Below are 21,826 nucleotides of genomic sequence, written 5' to 3' on the forward strand. Positions count from 1 at the left end.
GATTTTTTTCCTTTAACAAGATAAAAAAAAATGTTACCAGTAAGATGCTTCTTTCCGAACTTACTGTGAAGACCTAATTAAACCTAATTAAAAGTATCATGAGGACATGCAAGAAACAGTTGAAGGCCAGTATGAAAGCCGTGCCAGGTTGTAATGAATGTGATTTTATTATTGGATATTTTTTATTTACATTTCAAATGTTATCCCCTTTCGAGGTTTCCCAACCATAAACCCCCTATCCCATCCCCTTCCCCGTGCTTCTCTGAGGGTGCTCCCCTACTGTATTTTTTTAAAGCCAAGGTCTCACTCCTCTAAAATCCAGGAAGCCCTTGAACCAGCAATCTTTCTGCCTAAACTTTCTATGTGCTGGGACTACAAGTGTGCACCACCACTCCTGGATACCTCTGGCTTCCCTGCCCTATTTCCCATCTTTATTTTATTCTCCCTCCTTTAGCTTGTTCTCTTGATTTTTCTTTCCTTCTTTATTTTATTCTCTTTTTTTGGCAGACAGTTATTTTTTCAGAAGGATGGAAACCTCAGAATTTCTCCTTTGGTATGATTATGCCTGTTGGTTCCCTGGGTTAGGTCACACAGGTTCGGTCTCCATGTTGTTATGTAATCATTGCTTTTGAGCTGTCCTTGGGCAAAGTAAGAGAGGTCTTATTCAAACCTATTCTTTGGTAGAAAGACAAATATTTCACCCTTGCTCAAGGCTCTGACCAAAGGTCCTTGGTTGCTATGTCTGGGCATTTTGTTTCTGAGGAGGTCCCTATAGTGGCTTCTCTGTTTCCCCTCTATTAGTTGCTAAAGAACAGAATTAGAAAATCGTTACACCTCCAATAAAATGACTCTAGATCAGACAGTACCCCTTTCATGCTACTAATGACTTGTGTTTATTGCAGAAAATGATTTAGTATATAATGATGTTTTGATACACACACACACACACACACACGCACACACACACACACACACACACACACACACAAAGTGTACACATAGGGAAGACTTAACAGGGCTCCAGAACTTGCAGTATCATCCAATTTACCATAGCTTCAGGAGGTGAATATATTCAAATTCCTAAATATCCTTCAATTATTATATTGTACACCTTTCTTCCCTCAGATGGTAGCACAACTTGAAGACAGGTCATGTCAAGAACCTGCCAGCTTGAGTTTCTGTGGTGAAATGAATGAACCTTTGCCTTTTCTCTAGCTGTTAAGTCTGAGGTTTCCTCTAGAGAGGAGAGTACCATTTGTGTCTCATATTTGCTCTGGTTCCCCCCAGGCACAGACCGGAGGATTTATTATATAATCAGCAAAGGTGGCAGCGAAGCCCTTCTGCAGACTCTGGTGGACACAGCAAGGTCAGCTTCTCCTGACTGGGACATCCTCCTGCCTCTCTTCAGGCTGCTGGCTAAAGTTGGCCTAAGAGGTACTTACACTTCAAAACCTAATGATGACTGAAAAAACATACTTTAAGAGCAGTTGGGGTAGCCCTTGTGGGGAGGCAGAAGAGGGTGTCTCAGATGCCCTGGTGAGAGAAGGCCCAGCCTTATAGGGGAGATAATTTTACTTTATTGTTATTTTGAGGCCTGGAGTATTATATGTTTTTGAGACTGGCTTCACGCTATGTTGCAAGGGTGGCCACAGATTTACTGCAATCCTTCTGCCTCAGCTTCCTGTAGACTGGGGTTACATATGTCAGTTGATACAAGACGCGGTGCTTAGGAATGAATGAATGATACAGAGACGTTGTAGTCACAGCTGGCATGGACTGCAAAAGCATGGACCATAAGTCAGGAAAGAGGGGAGTGACTCCAGTGTGCTTTAAATCCTCACACAGACTGAGACCATTTATGAAATGTATCTCATACGAAAGTACATTTTAAGTTCATTTTCTGAATTAGCTTTTTGCTCTCATTTTGGAGGCAGAGTCTCATATAGCCTGAGCTAGCCTGGAACTCACTATGTAGGAAAGCATGATGTTGAACTCCAGAGTACTGAGATTATAAGTAATATGTCATCATGCCTGACCAGACTTGTGCATTCAAGTTTTAGAGCTATCAGAGCAAGTTGCCACAGACTGTTTGCCATCATGCACCATAAATACAGCCTCTGATACTTCAGGATTCCACAAGTCACAAAGCCCTGGCAGGGTGGGTTCCTTTTGTAAATCCCAAGGGAGAGTCCATTTTTTCTTCTGTCTTTGTGTTGCCAGAACAATCTCTCTCCCTCCCTCTGTCTCTCTGTCTCTGTCTCTGTCTCTCTCTCTCTCTCTCTCAGACTGATTTATTTTCTTTGTCTGTGTTTTCAGAATGTTCTCTATGTCTTCACTTTGTGTATCTTCTTCTATTTGTATGGGGGTATCAGTCATTAGGTTTAGGATGCTGTCTGCCCTGTCTGATCCCCTCTTAGCCAATTCAATGTACAAAATCCTCTTTTCAGATAAAATGGCATCTTGGAGGCAACACTGTTAATTAAATCAACTGTGATAAGTCACCTAGGAATAGAGCTTCTGTCTATTTCTCTTCACTCCTGGAAGATTCTGAAATACCTTTTTAGGTCTCTGGAGATTCCTGGAGGAGGGTTGAATAATCTAAGCATTCAGAGTTTGTGTATGCTTTGCAAGAATCCTTTCACAGTTACGCTTCAACTGTGTATCGAATATCATTGACACATATCATGTCACAATTGAAAAGCCCAGGCCCCTTTGATGTTCCCTGCTAGGAGCTAAATCTATATTCTCCAGCACTCAATGTTTACATCTCTACTTCAGGTTCATTGGCATTCTACAGATGGAACGAGAAAGATATCAACTAGCCACTGCATTGAGTATGTCCTAACATAACCGACAACATTTCATTTAGTGACCGTTCAGCGGGGGTAACTGTATGCAGAGTTCTACACAGTGCAAACATCTCTGTGACTAAGGTAGTAGAGGAGTCTGCTCAGAGACTGAGGCAGGTTAACTGGTCAGAAAATAATTAACTGGATGATAGCAGACCATGATGAGTGCCTCAAGGAGGAGAAAGAACGATGCTATCCTAAGATAGCATGGTCTGGGAGAGGTGACATTTGAGCTGAAACTTGAAGAAAGGGGGAAGACAGCAAAGCTGAGTGGGCTGAGTAAACTCTAAGAAAGGATAGTAGAGACTTGAAATATTCCCCAGTCACACAGTGCAGGCTGGTTTCAAGGCTGTCCCTAGCTATGTGACCCTGGTCAAGTTACTTAAGATTTATGAATTACAGTGTCCGTATGTCTCAAATGAAAGTATAGAATTTAATTGTAGAGTTTCTAGGAAGAATAATTGAGGCATTAGGTCACATCTATTGCTGCACTGTTTCTGATCCACCAACTCCTGAATAATGACCCAGAGACCTATTTATTATAGCTTATTGCATCCCAGCTACTTTGTCAAACTTGCATTAGCGTGAGTATTCAACTCCACACCTACCATGTGGCCCATTACCCCTCACTTAGTCGGACAGTCCCAGCATCTGTCTTCATGGTGAATCTCAAGCTTCTGAATTCTTCCCACAGTTCCCATCTCTGCCTGGAAGTCTTGCATTCCCTCTCCTGCCTAGGTATTGGCTGTTGGATCTTTATTAAACCAATCAGAAGATGAGGGGGATGTATACTTACAAAATCCTAAGGCAGCAGATGATCTATAAAAATAACAATACCAAAATCCAGACAATACTCAGCTCTCTGCCAGTACCAAAATCAACATTTGAATAATACAAAGACAGCCTTCACACAGTGTGCAAAATGTCACCCCAACATATATCTTTAGCATATGGGGCCAGAGACCTGACAGTCAAGTGATAAGAGACATACAAAGACAGTGGGTATGTGTGTTATATGTATGTGTCCATGTATTCACATGTATACATGCACATGTAGAAGCCAGAGGGTGATGTTGGGTATCTTTCTCAATTTCTTGCTACCTTATTTTTTGAGACTGAGTTTCTCATTGAATCCAAAGCTCACTGCATTAGATTTCTTTGTTAGTGAGACCCTGGGGCCCTCTTCCCATTGCGTGGATCAGTGCTGGTGTTACAGTATATGTACAGCCACACATTGCTATTCTTTATGCTGTAGGGGACCTGAACTAAGTTCCTCATGTTTACACAGCAAGAACTCGCACCCAGTGATTCATCTTCCCTGCTTCAATCTTTCTATTTTTACAGCAAATTTCATTGTGTATACTTGGGATTTTCAATGTGACATTATGAGATAGAAGTAGCGATGTCAATTCCGCAACTAAGTAGATGAACATGTCTACCGACTCATATAGTGTCACTTCATTTTGGTGACAGGAACAGCTAAAGTCTACGTATTTAGCTTGGTACAATTTTGTGAACTTTATTTTCATGTTGAGTACAAGAGCTATAGATTCATTTCCCTTGCTTATTTGCCATTCTGTGTCTTTCAACACATCCTCTTTCCCTCCTTCGTCCTCAAAGTCAGCAGAAAGCACCGTTTCATTCTCTACCCCTGTGTACTCATTCCCTCATGCTCGTGAAGATGGCTTGTCAACAAGACAAGGGAAAACAAATGCTAGTGAGGGTGTGAAGAAAGGGAACCATTGCACACTTTGAGGTGCTGAAGATCAGGATGGTTGTTATTAAAATGGCATGGAGAATTGAAGAAAAAAAAAGAGCTAACACATGGACATGGTGATAAACACTTGGCATTCTGACACTTGGAAGGTGAAGGTTGGGAGGGCAAGAAATTCATAATAAGTTCCAGGCCTCACTGGGCCACAGGAGACCCTGTTCAAAACAAACAATGAAATTACCATATTGCTCAGATATTTCTATAATCTCTGATATGAACATATACCCAAGGGAAGCGAATGACTATCTCATAAAGATCTATTTTCCCATGTTCACTGAAGCACTAGTTACAAGAGCTATGACCTGGAAATAGTGTAAGTGTCTATGGATCAATTAAATGTGATATACATATGCAATGGAGTGTTATCTAGCCTTTTGGGCTGCACCTAGAGGATATTATGCTAAATGAAATAATAAAACAAATATAGAAATATATTTCTATGAATCTTATAATAATCTTGATGATTTGGGCATCACACTTAGGGAAGGACACAAATAAAAGTGACTAGACACAGTCACCTGATAGTAGGAGCAAGAAGCATAAACAAGAGGTGTTTTCCTCTTGTTTTCAGTGCTTATTTTGTGACTATTGGGATGAAGATGATGAACAGCTTACCCGCAACACTAGATGTCAGGCTAGTAGAGCACCATACTTTTTAAATTTAATTTTCTTTTCTTAAATGCTTTTCACTCTTTATTATGAAAATTCTTTGTAAAATAGAAATATTACCATCATCTATCTATAACTTTGATCTAACTTCTCCAAAAGTTCCACACTATCTTTTGCATATTCAAAACAATACCCAATCAAATGAACAAGATCCATGCTGGGCAAGCCTTTAATCCTAGCACTACTTGGGAGACAGTGGTGGAGGAGGTGGATTTTCATGAGTTTGAAGCCAGCCTAGTTTCCACTGTGAGTTCCAGGACAGCCATGGATGTGTAGGAAAAACTGATTGCAAGAACCAAAGCAAAGAAAACCAACCAACCAACCAACCAACCAACCAACCAACCAAAAATAACAACAACAAAACCAACCAACCAACCAAACAAACAAACAAAAACCAAACAGTAAAAGGAGCCAACCAAAGTTTATGCACTTCATTCAAATGTACCGCTAATTATTTTACCCATTCTAGATTTGTCTTAAAGACATTGATACATATGAGGATGATTAGGAGTGTCTATAGATTCAAAAACCTGCAGTCTTAGAACCCATAGCTTTCATGTAAATAAGAAACCCAGACTCTACTCTTCTGATGCATTTGCCTCCAATGGGGGGGCATATTTAGAATAGTTTCAATTAGACTAAAAAGTGTCTTTGGTTATAATTATCCTCCCTCCTCCATCATTTTTCCTTCTGTCCTGAAACCTTAAGAATGAATGTGAGACATAATTAAGAGAGATGAATTTGTGTTCCTAGATAAGAAGTTTGGACAGAAGGCACTAGAATTAGAAGCACTTGATGTGACCTTGATTCTGGCCAGGAAAAACCTATCTCATAGCCAGAACCTCCTGCACTGTCTCTGGGCATTGCGTGTTTTTGCCTCCAGAGGTAAGTTCCAGACCTGGGTTGGGATACCTAGAAACTATGTGGTGGTCTGGGGGAGTGAGGGTTTGGGTGAGGATGCATGTGGTCCCATTCAGACACATAGCAGAACCTGACAATCCAGAGACTGTGGAGGTCAGACATTATTTATTTATTGATTTGGTCAGGTAAAACTCTTGACTTAGTACCTAAGTATTGTCTTTGGCTTTCCTTTGAGTTGCATATACAGCCTTCCAAGTTTCTCTATTAATATTACCAGGTACAGAAGTCCTGTGGCAGAAGAACGGCAGACTTGCCTCAGGCCTTGACATCCTCATAATATTATGTGTTGCATCTGTTCAAAACAACATTGTGATAGCTGGAGAGAGAATTCAGTCAAGTGTTTAATTTGCAAACACAAGGGCTTGAGAACCCACTAGTATAAAAATACTAGTGATACATAGTGATATAGACTTGTAATTCCAGTGTCGGGGAGGCAGAGACAGGAGGATACTGGGAGCTTGCTGGCCAGTTGGTGTAGCCTAATTGGTGAGGTCTAAGCCAATGAGTGGCCCCTTGTTAAAGGCAGTAGACACTATTCTTGTGGATGAAACCTGGCCTCCTCAGACAAGTACATGTGAATTCACCATACATTTATGCACACACACACACACACACACACACACACACACACACACACACACACACACATTACAGTAAAGAACAGTCCTTACTAATTCCACAAAGTTACTCATTGATGGTACAAAGTCCTTACTGATGTTTTTCTAACCTCATGCCTCTTCCTAACGGACCCTCCCTCTGGGTCCATCTGAATCTGTCAGGGGATTGTTATTAAGGATCTATTCACTTCAGCTGGTTTTTAATTATCACAACAACTGTGTGTTTAGATCTACATTTTTATATGTCAGAAAAGAAAAAGCCAGCTGCTTCTAAGAGTGAAGTAATTTCTTAAGTTTATACAGATAAAAGTCCTGAAGGCTGGCTTTAGAATTCCAAAACTTGTGTTAATTCTACTCTGAGTGGAGGCGCTTTTCATTAATAGATTAGATTCTATACCTCCTATCTCACATGTAATGAGCACAGACTTTCATTTCTCCTTTCTAAGCTCCCTTCCTGGGGAATAAAAGTGACAATTATTTAGATGTAATATACTCTGTAGGGGAAAGACTGTGGGCTTAGAGCCAGGGAGCCCTTAGTTTGACTCTGATGCTATTTCTCATGAGTCGTGGAATGTGGGCACTTGGCCTGGTTAACCTCATGGTTTTTTTTTCCCTTTGTAAAATTACAGCAGCAATAATTATTACTATTAATCTGCTAGGTTTTTGTCTTACTAAAACAACAGAAATTAATTTTCTCACAGTGCTAAAGGCTGACGGTCTGAGCCCAAGATGCTGGCAAGGTTCGCTTTCTTCTATAGCCTGTCTCCTTGGCTAAAGAGATTCCTAAGGACGATTCTGTCATCTCTCCATATCCTCATGTGGTCTTTCCATAGGCTTGTGCATCCTTGGTCTCTTTCTATGTTTAAATTTTCTCTATGACAGACTCAAAACAGATTAGATTTTATCCCTTCTCCAAGGGCAAATCTTTAACTTAATTACACCTTTAGGTCATAGGGATTATGGCTTTAAAATATATTTGGGGGAATGCATTCAACCCTCAGCAAATCTCATAGACTTGTTGGATGGGACAAACAAGATCATGTTCATAGGTAAGGCCTTGACACTGCAGCTGCCTTATCCTACCCCAATCTTTTGTCTAACAGTTTGAAATTACATGATGAGTACACATGTAAGTATAGTAACTAGGTAACCCATCCAGTTATCCTAAGAACTGCTAAAATATCACATTTTTACTATTTTTTAAAATCTTACTTTAAATACAGGGTCTCATGAAGCACAGACTGGTCTCAAACTCACCATGTAGCCAAAGATCACATTGAATTACATAGCCTCCTGACTTTACCTCCCAATTGCTGGGGTTACAGCCATGGGCCACTATACCTGGCTTAGTATCTCAATTTTCACCGTTACATACTCTTAATAAATATCTACATAAAGAGGCAACTCTCCTCCAGAATAATAGTAAGATGGATTATGGGATCTTTGTTTATAATGCCCCCCCCCCTTTACACACACACACACACACACACACACACACACACACACACACACGGGTGGGGAGGGGGGGTCAAAGAATAAGAAAGAACATTTGGGAATATCTGAATGAATCTATACAAACCCATCTGCAGAATAATAAAAGAGAAACTTTAACATTTTATGAGGACAGCTGTCATTAATGAGTAGCCTAAAAGCATGACAGCCATTTTGGAGCTTGCTGGAGGCACAGGACTTAATGTATCTCTTGATTTCCTAAAGACTTTGCTTTCTTTAATACATATATGTAATGATGGTGGATATACACCAATAGAACATCTGCTGAGCTCTGAGAAAGTCAGCGACTTATCTGTGAGTGTGAGAATGTAACCAGTCGGGTCATATGCTAGCCTACATTTATGATACCAACCAGCTGTTTCATAAAGTCATGGTGCCTCTCTGCGTTGCATTTACTCAGGGAAGGCTGATGGAGTTCAAGAAGCCTGTGGGTTCTGTTTCTTTGGTGAATTATGAGCCACTATTTATGGTTTCAGCAAGCCTTCTGAACAGCTATTTTCCTCTGATTAGTTGGATGTACCTGTAATGGGTTTATGATAGCCTACGAACTTGTTTTCAGTACCCAGATGGGCACTTTGAGCAACCATCCAGTAAAGGTGAGCCTAGTGAGGTTTCTTTTTGTATCCACTCCTGATTTCAAGTCCAGTCTTCTATATTAGAATCTGAGGTATTAAGACTGCACTTTCACTAATTCCACTTAATGTGGTAATTCTTAGTGAATCACTTGCCAAAATTTTTTACTCTAGTGTAGGCATAGAGGGTATTCCCAGAACATGTACTCCTTGTAACAGACAAGACTTTGTTCTCAGTCTCAACCTGGTAGACAATACTGTGGAATTACCACCTCCAGGTTTGCATTCTTCTCCCAGGGCCTGAACTAAGTCAGTCTAAGACACATTGCTCATCTCTTTGCATCTTTAAGATGCCCTGTTCCAGCTTATTTTTCCAGAACAAGTCTTGTCAAAAATACCAGGCAGTCCCAGGTCTTCCCTCCCAGAAGCACAAACACCATGGAGGAAAGAGAGAAGTCGTCTTATCAGAGAATTATTTTTCTTTCTTCCACTTCCTTGTCCCCTCCTATGGTTCCATATCCCATGGATTTCTGCTTTTTTCAATGTCATCAGTACTCTTTCCAAATTCAACTGAGTTGAGAAGGGTATGGGTCATATTGAAAAGTGGCTGGGGTATCCTTGGAGATGGCAATGACATCTGGAGGGTTCTAATTTTGGGTGTTACCTTGACTTTCTAGCATTCAGATCTATGATGGTGTTTTAATACCTTCTCCCCAAACTGGGTAAAAAGAGAAATGTTCCCAGGCTAGTTTATCTTGGAGCACAAGACTCATTCTTCTACTGGTATTCTAAGAGCTGTGCAGCTAATTCATTGTCTCAGTCTTAGGGGAGTCAATATTAAAATTGAGGAGAGGTTGAGGGAGAAACATCTACCCCACTCATGAGACTGTTAAGAGACCATTTTAATCTTTTTGTTGTTTCATTTTTCTTATTCCTGTGCATTGATCCCCCTTAAAATTGTCAATGATTAAATCCAAGTTGTATTGGCATGTCTTCTTGTGATGATAGCTACTCACTACTGTGAATTTTGTCTTCAGTAACCATGGGAGCCATGCTGGGAATTAATGGAGCGATGGAACTGCTCTTCAAGGTCATTTCTCCTTATACCCGAAAGCACACCCGGACAATCAGGTACAGAGCATGCTCATAGTACCCCGGGGTCTGTGTGATACATAGAAGATAAAGGCAGTTGCCCTTAGATCTCCTTGATGCTTCCAGTCCAATCTGTTGATGCCTTCTTCCTTATAAATGTACAGCAAGTCTATTCCATATCAATCTGCTTCTCTACCTGACTCTAAATTCCTCATCTCCTCTCATCTTCATGATAATCCCAAATGAGCACATAACTCTCAGTCTAAAATGCAGAGAGCTTTATCTAGGGTCACGATGCTGGGGAACACCAGAGGTGAAATTTAAATCTGTATCATTCAGACCTCATGTTCTTTTCTTGTTGTTGTTGATTTTGGTCTGGTGCTTTCAGATAAATCCTTTTTTACCTGCAGTGATAAATGAGTGTAACCCTCAGAAGACAGCCCAGGAGTGACACAGTCTCAAAAAAATCAGCCAGTTAAACTTCTTAGATGAGTCCTGAGCCTTCTAATAGTTTATCATGGTTGTGTGCCGGTCTTGTTACATGGTTTTATGTCTGGAGAATGAAACCTGGACCATTCTCTTGGCCTCTACATCCCAGAGTGGTGTGAATCACTAAGTTAAAAAGGGAGATGGTTTCACATAAAGGCTTTAGAGATATTTGGAACCATTAAGATCCATCATTTATGGGAGTGACTCAGAGAGGACCTTGAGAGAATATTAGAAGAAATTCAGCCAATTTCTAAGATATATGGGGTCATTTGGCAAGTAGCATTTCCATGCCCAGCCATGATATTTTCTGCATCCTAACATCAATCTCGGGCTCGTGTTTCACCTGATTATTTTTCTCCTGGGTCACCACAGTTATGCCACCACCATCCATTCTCACCTACAGCTCTCTACGCCAGCGTTTCCTGAAGTGAAATGCATTACATATACCTAAAAAAATGGCCTCATCAAATAAATTGAGAAGTTCTGGGCTAAACTAAGTGAGATAGGTTTCTTTATGCTAAGTCTTTGCAGAGCCTTTTGTAAAACTTATATACACTGGGCCTAAAATTGCTATGTAGTGTGCTCCATTCCGAGATCCATCTGGTCAGGGAACTCTACTTTTTACAGACCACCTTTTTAAAGGGGCTAGAATAGTATGCATTTCATTTTGGAAATTTCCTCTCTAAAATGGAAACTTATTGCAAAGTAGCAGTCAACACAACTCTACCAGGGGATCCTCATGTAATAAGTGAACCACCTCAGGGTCAAAAGCAAGAGTAAAAATAACCCCTTTATTTTTCTGTAGTTTCACTTTACTTTGTCCTTTTATGTCCACTGCATTAGATGAGAAAAATTCTCACCAGGAACCAAAATCAGATTAGTGATCATTTAGCTCATGATGCTTTTCCACCTAATGTGTCCCACTTTTGGGAATGTATTCTAGATTTAAAGAAGGTATAGGTGGCAGTGAGAAACAATGATGGAAAGCAGTTTGTCCTTAATCATCTGTGCCCATTGGGATGTTCAGGACTTGGTTATGCCATCAATTTTGTCACTGTGCACTGCCTTTGCTGCTGAGATCTGCAGTCTCAACATGTCTTTTGGCCATTAACACATGAGCTTTATCCATCTTTTCATAACAGTACCTCGAATATGCTGTTCCTATAGCATGCAGTTGTCTGGTTTTTCTCATACAGCATGAAATTCGATCTTGTGTTCACTGGGCCCTTGCACATACGTGTCTACCTAAATGATCTCTTCTTTGCCATGGGTACCATATTTTTTGAAGTGTTTTTCTAAGAAGTCCTGATCGGTTAACTTTGGGTATCAAGGCATTGGTCCTATTGTTTTCCCGTCCTGATGGCTTCTGTTGTCTCTATTATGAAGGCTATGATTGAGAGAACAAAGCAATAGGAATACCACATGTAAAACAGTAATAAGTAATTAAAGCATACAAGTTCCTTATTAGGGATACCTCCTGTTGCTGTCTATATTGCTTTCCTTTGCTTCTGCAAAAAGTCAGGTTCGGGTACAGATCTGATCAAGGTGCCATAGAACAATGGACAAACAGCATCAGAGATTAACCAGGGGGTGGGGTGGGGGGGGTGTGATGCTTCCATGAACAGAAAAGTTAATAGGAATCTCAGCAGTGTTCTCTTAAGTACCGCGCCCACCATTTCTTTCTATCTGATCTGTCTTAGAAATCTTCTGCCAGATGGTGCCCCTTCTTAAGCAAAATGCCAAACTGAAAACCAAATGTTCACAGAGGAGAGGCATCTCCATGAGCCTTTAAAATGTAGCTGGCATGGCCATGGTGTTGACTCGGTGCCTAACACCACACCTGGCCCTTAAGCATGCCCTATCTCTTTTGAGCCTCTTTTCCTCTTTGAGGCAGGTACTATTACTGTGTCTAAATTTACAGGGCACAGGGGATGAAAGCTGGAAGAAGCTAAGTAACTTGCTGGGGATTTACGTGAAGGAGCCAGAATTTAAGTACCACCTGATCCATGAACCCCATCCTGGAAAGCACCATTGGAGTATTTTGTAGTCTGTTTCCAGGGTTATATTTCTAAAACCACCATATGTAAGACAATCACAAGTAGTTCACATTTGCTTAAATTTCTTTTATTGTCTAAACGGTTCATATCCATGGAACAATTTGCTTAATGATAGGGAATCTTTCTCCTCAACCGAACGGTCATTTTCTCTCAGAGGCTAAACAGCTATTCTCCCAGCTTTTGAATTCTTTCCCAAAGCTCCTTTGTTTTTTAACCCCTCCCCTCTTTCCAACTAGATAAGGAATGAAGGCATCTAAATTGGAAGATACCCCCCAAGCAGCTCTAATTGATTCCTTGGTGAGACACTTTACCTTTCTTAACTAACTCTGGCATTTCTCAAAGAGTGAATATCAAGCCTTAACATATAGGCTTGTTGTAGGCATTAGAAATAATGGCTAGAGTCCTTCAAGAAAGGAATGGATACAGAAAATGTTGTGCACTTACAGAATGGAGTACTACTCAGCTATTAAAAACAATGATTAAAAATGGCCATTTTACCAAAAGTGATCTACAGATTCAATGCAATCCCCATCAAAATACCAATCCAGTTCTTCAGAGAGTTAGATAGAACAATTTGAAAATTCATCTGGAATAACAAAAAGCCCAGGATAGCTAAAACTACCCTCAACAATAAAAGGACTTCTGGGGGAATCACTATCCCTGAACTCAAGCAGTATTACAGAGCAATAGTGATAAAACTGCATGGTATTGGTACAGAGATAGACAGATAGACCAGTGGAATAGAACTGAAGACCCAGAAATGAACCCACACACCTATGGTCACTTGATTTTTGACAAAGGAGCCAAAACATCCAATGGAAAAAAGATAGCATTTTCAGCAAATGGTGCTGGTTCAACTGGGGGTCAGTATCAAACCAGATACACTCAAACTAATAGAAGAAAAAGTGGGGAAGAGTCTCGAACACATGGACACTGGGGAAATTTTCCTGAACAAAACACCAATGGTTTATGCTCTAAGATCAAGAATCGACAAATGGGATCTCATGAAACTGCAAAGATTCTGTAAGGCAAAGGACACTGTGGTTAGGACAAAACAGCAACCAACAGATTGGGAAAAGATCTTTACCAATCCTACAACTGATAGAAGGCTTATATCTAAAATATGCAAAGAACTCAAGAAGTTAGACTGCAGGGAGTCAAATAACCCTATTTAAAAAATGGAGTTCAGAGCTAAACAAAGAATTCACAGCTGAGGAATGTCGAATGGCTGAGAAACACCTAAAGAAATGTTCAACATCTTTAGTCATGCTGGCAAAGATGTGGAGAAAGAGGAACACTCCTCCATTGTTGGTGGGATTGCAGACTGGTACAAACATTCTGGAAATCAGTCTGGAGGTTCCTCAGAAAATTGGACATTGAACTGCCTGAGGACCCAGCTATACCTCTCTTGGGCATATACCCAAAAGATGCCCCAACATATAACAAAGACACATGCTCCACTATGTTCATAGCAGCCTTATTTATAGTAGCCAGAAGCTGGAAAGAACCCAGATTCCCTTCAACAGAGGAATGGATACAGAAAATGTGGTACATCTACACAATGGAATATTACTCAGCTATCAAAACAATGACTTTATGAAATTCATAGGCAAATGGAGGGAACTGGAAAAAAATCATCCTGAGTGAGGTAACCCAGTCACAGAAAAACACACATGGTATGCACTCATTCATCAGTGGCTATTAGCCCAAATGCTTGAATTACCCTAGATGCACATGAAACTCAAGAAGGATGACCAAAATGCGAATGCTTCACTCCTTCTTTAAAAGGGGAACAAGAATAGCCTTGGCAGGGAATAGGGAGGTAAATTTTAAAACAGAGGCAGAAGGAACACCCATTCAGAGCCTGCCCCACATGTGGCCCATACATATACAGCCACCCAATTACATAAGATGGATGAAGCAAAGAAGTGCAGACTGACAGGAACTGGATGTAGATCTCTCCTGAGAGACACAGCCAGAATACAGCAAATACAGAGGCGAATGCCAGCAGCAAACCACTGAACTGAGAACGGAACCCCGATAAAGGAATCCGAGAAAGGACTGGAAGAGCTTGAAGGGGCTCAAGACCCCATGTGAACAACAATGCCAACCAATCAGAGCTTCCAGGGACTAAGCCACTACCCAAAGACTATACATGGCCTGATGCTGGGCTCCAACCTCATAGGTAGCAATGAATAGCCTAGTAAAAGCACCAATGGAAGTGGAAGCCCTTGGTCCTGCCAAGACTGAACACCTAGTGAACGTGATTGTTGGGGGGAGGGTGGTAATGGGGGGAGGATGGGAGGGGAACACCCATATAGAAGGGGAGGGAGAGGGTTTAGGGGGATGTTGGCCCGGAAACTGGGAAGGGGAATAACACTCTAAATGTAAATAAGAAATACTCAAGTTAATAAAGATAAAAAGAAGTCCCAGCTCCAATAACAACAACAAAAACAAAACAAAACAAAACAAAAAAACACAAAAGAATGATTACATGAAATTCTTAGGCAGATGGATAGAACTAGAAAATATCATCCTGAGTGAGGTAACCCAGTCACAAAAGAGCACACATAGTATGCAATCACTGATAAGTGGATATTAGCCCCAAAGCTCGGAATAACCAAGATATAGTTCACAGACCACATGAAGCTCAAGAAGAAGGAAGACCAAAATGTGGATACTTCATTTCTTCTTAAAGAGGGAACAAAATACTCATGGAGGAAATACAGGTACAAAGAGTCAAGCAGAGACTGGAGGAAAGGCCATCCAGAGACTGCCCCGCCAGTGGACCCATCCCATATGCAGCTACCAAACACAGTCATTATTGCTGATGCCCAGAAGTGTTTGCTGACAGGAGCCTGATATGGATGTCTCTCAAGAGGCTCTGCCAGAGCCTTATTGATACAGATGAGGATGCTTGAAGCTAACCATTGGACTGAGCATGAGGACCCCAATGGAGGAGTTAGAGAAAGGACTGAAGGAGCTGAAGGGATTTGCAACCACATAGAAAGTACAATATCAACCAACCAGACTCCTCCAGACCCCCAGAGACTAAACCATCAACCAAAGAGTACACATGAAGGGACCCATGGCTCTAGCCACATATGTTGCAGAGGATTGCATTGTCTGGCATCAATAGGAGGAGAAGCCCTTGGTTCTGTGAAGCCTTGTTTCCCCAGGCTGTTGGGAAATGCCAGGGTGTTGAGGTGGGAGTGAGTGGGTGGAAGTGTGGGCATCTTCATAGAAGCAGGGGGAGGGGCGATGAGAGAGGGGGAAAGGGGATAACATTTGAAATGTAAATACATAAAATATCCAATAAAAAAGAAGTAATGGCTAAAAACGTCTGTGAGATTTGACATGCTAGGATATGTTACTCGCCAGTAATAGAGATACAGCTGGGTAATAGGCCGCCTGCTCTGTAAGCCCCATTCCCCAAATCTCAAATAAGATGAACCAAAATAAACTGCCCTTAATTGCTTGCACTTACATGCTAGACCTATGGCTTTGAGGGTTCTTCCAGGGGAGAATATGATAGCATGCCTATAGGACTGAATATCGTCCTCCAAGACCTTGCAAACTGTGGGGGAGTTATTGCAGGATGCCTTCTGGAGAACTGGTGCCCAGTGTGGTGCCACTGTGACTCCTTCCTCCTGTGAAGATTAAACCTGCTCTACTTCTCCCCTGTGCACCTAAAATAGACACGCAGCTGTCCTCCGATCTCCAGCGGTACTCAGGGCAAGATTTATGGGAGTAGCTCCAGCCTTAGTAGGGAGAAAGGGCCCGTACAGCGATATCCCAAACCTCCTGTAGCCTCATGCCAGGCTCCATGCCAGGGAAGGCAGCCGCTCTAGGCTTCCTTCATTTGCTAGATGGTCATCATATTGTTACTCTTCACCAAGATGCGGGTGTCTTGGCTTGTGCCTTCTCACTTCTTTTTGCTCCCTACATCTGTTGTTTTGGTCTGAACAGTCATGGGCAGACTTGGAAAGCCATCCCTGCCCTCTAAGTGGTCTTCTTCCCTGCCTTCAAGCCAGCAGGAATGTGCTTCGGTTTATCTCCACCTCTTCTTCGCTTTATCTCTCCAGCTGTCTCTAAGTGGGGCTTGCTCGAGGAATGATATTGCTATTCTATCAAAGGGAAAACAGCTACCTAGTCTCCATGTCAGGGAGTCGGGGGGAGGGAGTCTCCTGTCCCCGGTGCTGCTCTGGAATCTTCTTCATTCTTTCAACACACTTTGTACTTAATTTTGTACACTGTTGCTCCAGCCAGAGTTTTCTCTCCCCTCTAAACTTAGCTTATCAAGGTAGAAATCGAACCATGTTTACGTCTAGCTCCATGAATAGACTATGGTACACTCTCGGTTAAATTAAAAAGAAATGTAGTTTAAAAGATTTATACATTGTCATTCTTACTTGTAAGGTACTGTGTGATAATTTGATGCAAGTATATGGTATGCAATGAGCTAAATTAGGGTGATTAGTGTTTCCATTGATTAATATATGGAATACTTCACAAGTTTTGCTTTGTGATTTTGGGCAGAGACTGTACTAATCATCTCTGTAACACCTCAGTATTAGTATGCAAATGTCATAATATACACCAAAAGAAATACTTTAACTAAAAAATATTGGTGATTTCTGAATGCACTGGTAAGTGCAGTGTAGCATCTACCAAGGAGGTCCCTTCGTGCTGCCTGTCACCTTTGTTCTTGATCCTACCCTGGGACCACATGTAGGGTCCACATGTAGGTGTCTAAACATATCTGAAAATTCATGTGGTCCCTCTACCAAAACTGTATGGAATGAGGGACCGAGGTGCCTTTGGAAAGAAGTCAGCCAAGAGAAGAGAAACTGGAATATCAGTCTTAAAAAGAGAAAGGTTTTGATCGCTGCAGGGAAGGGAAGTGATAGAGCCCTGTGTCTTGGTTAGAGTTGTCTTAGGGATCTGACAGGCTGGCTGAAGGGAAGGCTCTAAAGATGAAGGGCTTTTCAGAATATGGGAGCAACACTCCTATGAAAACTTTGCTTTCCTTTGAATTAGGTAGCAGCTGTTGGTCTGTTAATAGATCCAGGAGGAGGTTTAGAATCAGAAGGGGTGGTGTATAAAAATCAGGAGACAGAAATGACCCTAGGTCTGAGAGCTTGGTGCTTTGCTACCAGTTTGTTTATCCACACAGTTTTCCTGGATCAGTTCAAACTTACTAAGCATGATAATTTTCTGAGTCAAAGGTGATCACTTGCAGATTCTTGACTCATTTTGTGACTTAGAAGAGCTTATGTTGTTCTATATCTTAACACTCTCTGCTTCAAGCTTCCCCCTTTTTCCTTTACTTACAGGGCTCTAGCTTTTTAGTAGTGATGATAGTCATGTTCACTGACTGTTCCCATGACATTTCCCAAAGCATAGCTACATCCTCTCTAATCCTGCTGGGTGCCCAGACCATATGTAACCCATGGTTGAAGCTGGATGATCAGATATGACAGTATACAGCAGCTCCTAGGACTTTAAACTCTCCTAGCTTGCCATGCCTCACAGAGTTCTAAGCCAATCACAACTTTCTGAGCGGGAGCTGCTTCTTCAACTCCATTGTGTTCTCTAATCACTGGACTGCCTCTTGGTTCAGCCATAGGCTGAGATTGTCTCTGAAGCTTCGCCAAGAATATGGCAAGTTGAGAATTGTATTCAGGACCATGCTAGCTTCGTCTTTACACAAGAGGTCTTCAATATCATCACACCTTTCTCAGGCTTTCAGCAGATCTATTATGTTAGGATTTATCTTTCAAGCCAGGGGTCTTTGGGCCATGGACTATCTTGCACAATTGTGGGTCATATTCTATGCTCTAGAGGTCCTGGGATTAAATACCTTGGCAACAGAAGGCGGTGTTGTGTTTGGGTCTTAAACAAGCCACATAAGCAAATTCTTCAGTTTAGTGTCCTGTTGGCTGTCCTAGTTGCTCTCTGTACTTAGAATAGTGATAGTGATCTTCTCCCTTTTGAGCTCTTGTCTGCCAGGGCTCTTTGGCATTTGAGCTTTGCCTGAGTGCAGGATTACTGGGCATTGCTACATTGGCAGCTATTTATGGTGATTTCATCTTCCGTTTATGAGCTAGAAAAATTTCCCATACTTCTTTTTCTCCCGAACCAGTGTCTTTCCAAAGTCAAGCCATCTGAGCTTCCTCTAACCAGCATACCATTCCATTTTATTCGAGCATAGTAGTTGATAAATGAATGGAGACTTTGCCAAAGCTAATGGTTTCCTTGTCATCATAAGCAACGTAGATGACACAGCTTTGCCACTGAGAGAGTGGGGTTTCAAGTTACAGGGAACCGAATTTTCTGTTTCTTGAAATAGATACCATATTTCTTCTGGGTGTTCTTTGCTTCTATTCTCATTAAAAACATTATACCCTTCCACTCAATGTAAGTAGAATCTGAGTTTTTCAGGCGTGGGCTCATAATTGTGATTCAGAAGCCATGTGCTTCGGGGCACTTGGACTCAAATATTTTGGAACAGGAACAAAAAAAAATTCCAACCCAGCTTCACAAGTGATGATATTGGGGATGTGCACCATGTGCTCAACTTACTGACAGAGTGATTATGGCTTCTGCAACCTGACTCCAAGCCTGTAGTTGATAGCGGAATGAATAGTTTCCTACATGAATTAAACCCTGGCAATGAGGTCTATGGTTGAAATCCCTTTCATCTTCTTAAGAGGCCACTGACCTCTCTCTGTTAGGGTTAGTCATAGATATTCAAGTCACAGGATTGAAAGCTGGAGGCTTCCAAGGAACTTTCCTTCTTGTCCACCTCTTTCATCTAAGGTGAGGTCAATGAAACCCAGACAAACTCATCAAACTCCTAATGAGTTTCAAGACATCTTCTGTTACTGAAGGATGCCCTACTGCATAATACAAAACAGATATGTTTTAAGACTGTTATGTGACACTTGATACATTTATCTTGGTAGCAGGCAGTGAAGAATTACAAATAACAGAAGATAGATTTTTGTCCTCAAGATTCTGAATCTGCAACAACTACAATGCTGGGTGTGAGACAGGAAGACTGTCCATAGTTATCCAGTGATTCAGTGATCCATACAGTACAGAGCACACAGCCTGGGTCCTATGTATACTAGAGAGACTTGACATGCTCTATATGTCCCCTGTAACTATCCTCCAATTTCTGTCAGGATCTCTTAAATTTGTATACTATTTTACCTCTGCATAGTTACTTGTCCCTGTTTCCATCTTGATAGGAGGTAGACTCTTGGTTTGCAAAGTGGGTGAGTTTTCTATTCCTTGAAGATGTTCTTATGTGATTTTGTCAGTCAGAGCATCTGCTTGAGTTTTCCTTGACATCAGCAGAGTATCCATTTGGGGCCTTGAAAGGCTTAGTCTAGTGGCACTGTGAGCTTGAGGCTCTAGGCTTTTCCTTTTCCTCCATCTGAGAAGCTCTCTGATCTTTTGTCACCCGAGTGAGGTAATCTATATATCTTGGAGAGGGGTGGCTCTGAGACTTATGTATGACTGAGGTGTGCAGAGATTCCAAGACCATTCTTTGACTTGTGAACAATGATTGGCAAGTACATGATTTCCACTGTTGCTGTGACATTTATTATGATGTGATGAGGGAGTCAGAATTGGTTTGATAACCTGTTATTAGAAACAGAACACACATCCTGGGTCCTATGTATATTAGAGGGACTTGGCATGTTCTATCTTGTAACTATACTTTTATTTCCATATGTTTTTGCTACAAGTTATACTATTCCACCTCTCCATAGTTACCCGCCTCAGTTTGCATCTCAATAGGTGGCAGACTTTTGGATACTTTTGCTTGCTGTAGGAATAAATCTCTGAGCCCAGCCCTATAAGTAAAATTTTATATATATGTTTGAATCTTCCTATTTTCCTACAGATCAAAGATCGTTTACAAAATTACTTGTGAATTTGAGGGAGAGCATTTGGGGAACTGGAAAGAGAGAGAGAGAGAGAGAGAGAGAGAGAGAGAGAGAGAGAGAGAGAGAGAGAGAGAGAGAGAGAGAAGAGAGAGAGAGAGAGATCCTCTTAGCAGGAAACACTCATGTCTACCAGTCTTTGTTCAGAGGGGGCCATGGCCACATTCTACAGGGAATGATTCCACAGTTACAAACCACAGTCATAAGATCATAAAGCAAATTGGGGAAGCTCTTTTCCTGTGGAGCTGAGAGTGATGCGATATGGTATCTTGAAGTTAAGTAAGTTAAGTATGTTTAACATATAAAAGCCACCCAGTCAGCCAGAAAGGAAAAGGCCCAGAGAAAGCACAGTTATTTTATTGAACACTAACCGTTTTGAAGAGTTTGGGCGGAGATTTCAGGATGAGGGCAGTTTTCTGTTTAGTTCAATTACAGTGCTATTTTGATATTGGATCTCGCTGCGATCATCAGTTATATTGAACAGAGCTGATGAGAAAAATAGAGAACAATGGATGGCTATTGAAAAAAAGTGAATTATTATAAATTAAGTTTGAATTTCGTTCAGATAGTCCATCATAGGTATTCAGTGAATGCCAGATAATTTAATGAACATTGATGCTTGGATTTTACCTGAGGTTCATCCTTTCAACCATTAATTTATTCACTCAATAGTATTTGAAGATTTTATTTTTAGCAGATGCGTGTGGGATTTGAGATGAAAAGAAATGGTTCTTGCCCTCAAGGAGCTTGTAGATGGCCCATAGTACATCAGCATTTAAAAGAGCAAGACAAATGCCAGAATGACAGGGCATTCACGAAGGGGGTCTCAGTGTACCCAGAAACTGGCAGAGAAGAATTTCCAAGGAAAGAAGCTTGGGGCATGGAGTATGGAGGGTAGTGTGTAGATGCTAAGGAAATTCTAAACAAGCTCTTCTAGACAGAGGCAGAAGAGAAAGGGAATACACAAAAAGCATACACATTTATGTGTAGGTGTGAAGGTGCACACGTGTGTGCAATTTAGTGCATAGTCGGTGTATACAGCATGAGTATGAAGCAGAAAGCTAATCCAAATCGATGTTAAAAAAAACTAGTATCTTAGTAGAAAATAATAAAATACATAATTCACAAAGAAAAGAGAAAATGGATAAATTACACTAATTCAACTCTTTAGCAATCTGTTAATATAATTTAGATGAAGACACCCATTGTATAAATCAGAGCAGCAAAGATTTTGAAATATTGATAGAATTTACCGTTGGTGAGGATTTACTACGATGGACACTTTTACACTGGTGGGAATGTAGATAACCCATTCA

The 21,826-nt window shown here is 41.1% G+C and overlaps 1 protein-coding gene across 3 annotated transcripts in view; it reads left to right on the plus strand.

Annotated features, from left to right (window-relative positions):
• Agbl1 (AGBL carboxypeptidase 1) overlaps nucleotides 1–21,826 on the plus strand; it is a 906,807-nt gene that overhangs the window by 61,110 nt on the left and 823,871 nt on the right. For all 3 annotated transcript variants that reach the window (XM_039101030.2, XM_063280964.1, XM_008759580.4), the window contains exons 3-5: nucleotides 1,288–1,434; nucleotides 6,046–6,177; nucleotides 9,952–10,045. In XM_039101030.2, the coding sequence (XP_038956958.1) occupies nucleotides 1,288–1,434; nucleotides 6,046–6,177; nucleotides 9,952–10,045 (373 nt within the window). The remainder of the gene's footprint in view (nucleotides 1–1,287; nucleotides 1,435–6,045; nucleotides 6,178–9,951; nucleotides 10,046–21,826) is intronic.

The sequence above is a fragment of the Rattus norvegicus genome, chromosome 1 (assembly GCF_036323735.1).
Source record: "Rattus norvegicus strain BN/NHsdMcwi chromosome 1, GRCr8, whole genome shotgun sequence".
Taxonomy (NCBI): Eukaryota; Metazoa; Chordata; class Mammalia; order Rodentia; family Muridae; genus Rattus; species Rattus norvegicus.